Here is a 4,600-nt window from a genome sequence, read left to right on the forward strand (position 1 = left end):
AAACATTCCCTACAGGGGGAAGGCTGTGGAAAGAAAGGTCAGAAAATGGCTTCTAATTTTAGTGGGGACAGGATGAAGAAAGGGAGGAGGGATTGAAAGAAAATTTACCATCCATATTTCCTTCCCCGTCTTCTCTTTCTTCCACCGTCATTTTACAACATCGGAGGCAGTGGTGGATTGCTCCCGGTTCGCACCGGTTCGCAAGAACCGATAATAAAAATTTGTAGTAGTTCGGAGAACCGGTAATAACATTGGCTGGCCACACCCCCGAACCGGTCCCCGGCCCAGATGCTGCTCGCTTACCCCACCCATCTCATCAGAGGCTTTTTCTTTTACTTTTAAAAGAATTTTTTCTACAACCTCTTTGGCGGAAAAAAATGCTTTTAAAAGTAAAAAAAAAAGCCTCTGATGATTGCGCGGCTCAGCTGGGATTGTCAGAGGCTTTTAAGAGCACTTTTTTCTGCAACCTCTTTGGCCGAAGGAAAAAAAATGTAGGAAAAAAAATGCCTTTAAAAGCCTCTGGTGATCCCAGCTGAGTTGCCTGATCATCAGAGGCTCCTAAAAGCATTTTTTTTTCCTGCAACCTCTTAAGGTTGTAGAAAAAATGCTTTTAAAAGTAAAAAAAAAAAAAGTTGGCCACGCCCACCCAGTCACATTACCCCCACCACCAAGCCACACCCACAAAATAAGCCACGCCCATAGAACCGGTAGTTCTGTGCCGGAGGACTGCAAAAATGTAAGCTCCTTGTGAGAACGTTCACATCCTGCAGTATTTACCCTCCTTCCAAGATAATTTTGCAATCTTGTTTATTTGGCGCAAGAAAAAAACACATTGATTGTCATGGGAGAAAGTGAGCATTTTGACCCCAAACTCATAAATTACGTTCCTGTCCTTGGGTGGGGGTGGGGGAGCAAGTAATGCAGATGTCCAAAGCATTCCAAATTGCTCTGCACACAGATATTTCCCTGCATTTTTCTTTCAATTGAAACTCATTCCTTATGCCAGACCAAAAATTGCTCTGGAAGTTCTTTAAGAAGTGTAGGAAGTTAGCACCCACCCGTCTCCTAGGAAAATGAAATATTCTAGGAAATATTAAAAAGGCAGAATATTATATTTTCCCTAAAGGAGAAAGATGTTTCTAAAGACAAAACTCAGAGCCTCAGTTCCCTGCCCACCCACCCCGTCCGAGCAGATATTTTGGTGCCAACCTATCTACAAGAAAAAGGCTGGGCCAGCTTATCTACAACACAAAGACATGGCCCTCAGGACATGATGGGATTAACCTTCACTCAAAATCCAAACCAGGACAAAGCCATTAAGCCATCATAGGAATTGCCCAAAGCCCCTTCATTACCTCATCACCCAGCAAGACTCAACCAGGCCTGGGAGACAGACAACCTACAAAGTTAGCTAAGACCTCCCGCCCCCTGGGAGTCTGACAGCCAATGGGATACATTTCTTGTACAGGAACAGGAAACTCCAAGGCGGGGCTCAAGAGAGTGTATAAATATACCCCTCTCTCCACTTCATGTGCTCGTTTTGCCCAGGACCTCAAAACCATGTGGTCCCGTCCACCATTAAACCATCTTTTCAAGCAGCCTCCACATTTCCAGTGTCTGTCTCCTCACTTGGAACTGAACCCAGATGGACATGTCTTCCAACAGAAGAAAAGAATAGGAATGAAATTCTTCTAAGTAGACTGTGAAATTCTTGGCTTCGGGGTGTTTTTTTTTTTTTGGACGCAGGGGCCAAGGAGCGTGGAGACGAGCAACTCACTGCACACACTCATCTCTAAAATCTGCCTGGACTATCCAATAATTCTGGAGAAGAAGAACCATAAAGAAATTTCTCCAGTGGGATGTTTTCAAGAGTAGCCGCTAACAGCCGCTGCTAACAAAGAAATAATAAGAGAAGAAATGGTGAAGGAGAAGGAAGAGAAGAATGGGAGGAAGAGGGCAGGGGTGAAATGTAAAATTTGTTACTACCGGTTCTGTGGGCATGGCTTGGGGGGGGGGGTAATGTGACTGGGTGGGCGTGGCCAACTTTTTTTTTAAAAAAAATTCAAAGCATTTTTTCTAATGCTTTGAAAAGCCTCTGGCGATCAGGCAACTCAGCTGGGATCGTCAGAGAGGCTTTTTAAAAAATACCTCTCTGACAATCAGGCAACTCAGCTGGGATCGTCAGAATACTTTTCAAAGCATTTTTTTTACCACCTCTTTGGCCAAGAGGTTGCACAAAAAAATGCTTTGAAAAGCCTCTGACAATCCCAGCTGAGCCACGGGATCATCTGAGGTTTTTTTTTTTTTTTACTTTTAAAAGCATTTTTTTTGTCGGAAGAGGTTGTAGAAAAAATGCTTTTAAAAGTAAAAAAAAAAAAAACAGCCTCTGATGATTGTGCAGCAGTCATCATGGGGGGGGGGCAGGGATTTTTGCTACCGGTTCTCCAAACCACCCACCGCCATCGCTACCGGATCGGGCGATCTGGTCCGAACCAGGAGCATTTCACCCCTGGAAGAGGAGAATGGGAGGGAGAGAAAGAGGAGGTGGATGGGTGAAAGAAAAGGAAGACAAGATGGGGAGGAAAAGAGGACAAGGAGAGGGGATAGGATAGGATAGGATAGGATAGGATAGAATAGAATAGAATAGAATAGAATAGAATAGAATAGAATAGAATAGAATAGAATAGAATAGAATAGAATAGAATAGAATAGAATAGAATAACAGTTGGAAGGGACCTTGGAAGTTTTCTAGTCCAACCCCTTGCTCAGGCAGGAAACCCTGTACCATTTCAGAGGAGAAGTCAGGGGAGGGGGAGGAGGAGAAAGAAAGAGAAAAAGAGAAAAGAAAGAAAGGAAAAAGGAAAAGAAAAGAATGGGGGGGGAGTGAGGAGAAGGAACAGGAGGAGAAGGAAAAGAAGGGAGGAGGAGAAGGAGAAGGTGAAGTAGGAAAAAGTTGGGGAGGAAGAGAGAAGGAGAAGGAGAAGGAGAAGGAGAAAGTGGGGAGGAGGAGAAAGAAAGAGAAAGAGGAGGGAGAGGAGAAGGAAGAGGAGGAGAAGAATGGGAGGAGAAGGAGGAGAAAGAGAAGGAGGAGAGAAAGAGAATGAGAAAAAGGAGGAGGAGGAGGAGGAGGATTAATGGATTTCTTTTCCTGGTGAAGGTTACCAATGGTGGAAGAATAGTTCTCCATATAGTTAACTCCCCAAAGATGTTAACCACTTCCAGTTCCCATGGCAGAAGAATTAGGCTTATCTCACTAGTTCCCAGACGCCATGGGAGGTAAGGGAAGCCAGGGAGAAATGGTGGGAAAAGCAGCATGATGAGGTCACAAAGGACCAATTGAAGAAACATCTTGAAGGTCACCTGGAGGAAGAGCAGAGCAATCGTTTGGCAGCAACCAGCAGGCCACGCCTGCTGAGAAGGGAGGAGATCGAGAAGACCCCGATCTATATGTCAACTTCACCTCTAGCTCTTGAATCTATGGAAGCTCAGCCATCTAGAAGCTACAGCTCTACAGAGCGTTTATCCCTTCGGTTGCAAATCTACCCTGTTGACCTTCAAGGAGGACTAAGCCCCTGCTAAGATCTCCAGGACCTTCAACCAGCATGAGATTTCCATTTTCATGGCCTTGGCACATGGTTACCCTGTTCTTGATTCTCCAAGTCATCACTATCAAGGCCTTCAGCCATGCCACTTGCAATCCTAACTCCACCTCACTTGACGTTGGGGTCCTACCAGCTTTCTTTCAGCCCCTGCTCCCTCCTGAAGGACTCCTGGGCCTTTGGGTGAAGGTGAAGCCCTTGAACCCCTACCATCGCATCCAAAGGCCACCTCCGTCTTCGACCCTCCTTGTGGTCCTCTTCCGTCAACACAATTGCTCTTTCTCCAAGAAGATCCTTCACGCCCAACAAGTGGGCTCCCACACCGCCATTGTGCACAACGTGAGTTCCCAGATGCTGGAGAACATGGTGAGTGAGCCGGGCGCCAAGTGGCACCTTCACATCCCAGCCGTGTTCTCCGCACAAGAGACAGCAAAAATCCTCAAACATCTTCACCGCTCTGGGAAATCTCTTCTCGCCCTCCCCAGGTACGAACATTTTCATTTCGCCTGGAAAGTTGCTTCTACGACTTCGGACCGTCTCGAGGTGGTCCGAAGTCCCTGCCAGTGTCTCCTCCAGCCAGCTGGCTTTTGCTGCCAGATTGCCATGTTCTACACCTGTTGGATTGTCTGCCTTACCGTATCTGCCACCTTTATTGCCATGATGCTAACAGAGCACTATCTATCCTGGAGCAAAAGAAAGAGGAGGAACCGTTGCCTTCTCCGACAACACGAGAAGGAACCTGTCCATATTTCCTTGACTGGCTCCAAATACCAAGAATGCGCCATTTGCTTAGACCGCTACATGCAGTACGATGGCGTGAAGGTGCTCTCGTGTTCCCATGCCTTTCACAGCCGGTGTATCGACCTCTGGCACATCACCCAAGCCAGAAATAAAACCTGTCCTCTCTGCATGCAGAAAGTCATGGTGGTCACCCATCTGATGGCGATGAGGTTATGGCAACAAGAGAAATCGGTGGGACGTTGCGAGCTGACCGAGAACAA

At 46.4% G+C, this 4,600-nt stretch overlaps 1 protein-coding gene across 1 annotated transcript in view; it reads left to right on the forward strand.

Annotated features, from left to right (window-relative positions):
- The first annotated feature begins 3,602 nt into the window (after positions 1-3,602).
- The window catches only part of LOC139308373 (E3 ubiquitin-protein ligase RNF167-like), a 1,065-nt gene continuing 67 nt past the window's right edge, over positions 3,603-4,600 (forward strand). Inside the window, exon 1 of the mRNA XM_070931891.1 lies at positions 3,603-4,600. This exon is cut by the window's right edge and continues 67 nt beyond it. Within this exon, the coding sequence (XP_070787992.1) occupies positions 3,603-4,600 (998 nt within the window).

This window comes from Pituophis catenifer, unplaced genomic scaffold (genome assembly GCF_029215685.1).
Source record: "Pituophis catenifer annectens isolate HBS135680 unplaced genomic scaffold, rPitCat1.0.hap2 SCAF_1, whole genome shotgun sequence".
Lineage (NCBI taxonomy): Eukaryota > Metazoa > Chordata > Lepidosauria > Squamata > Colubridae > Pituophis > Pituophis catenifer.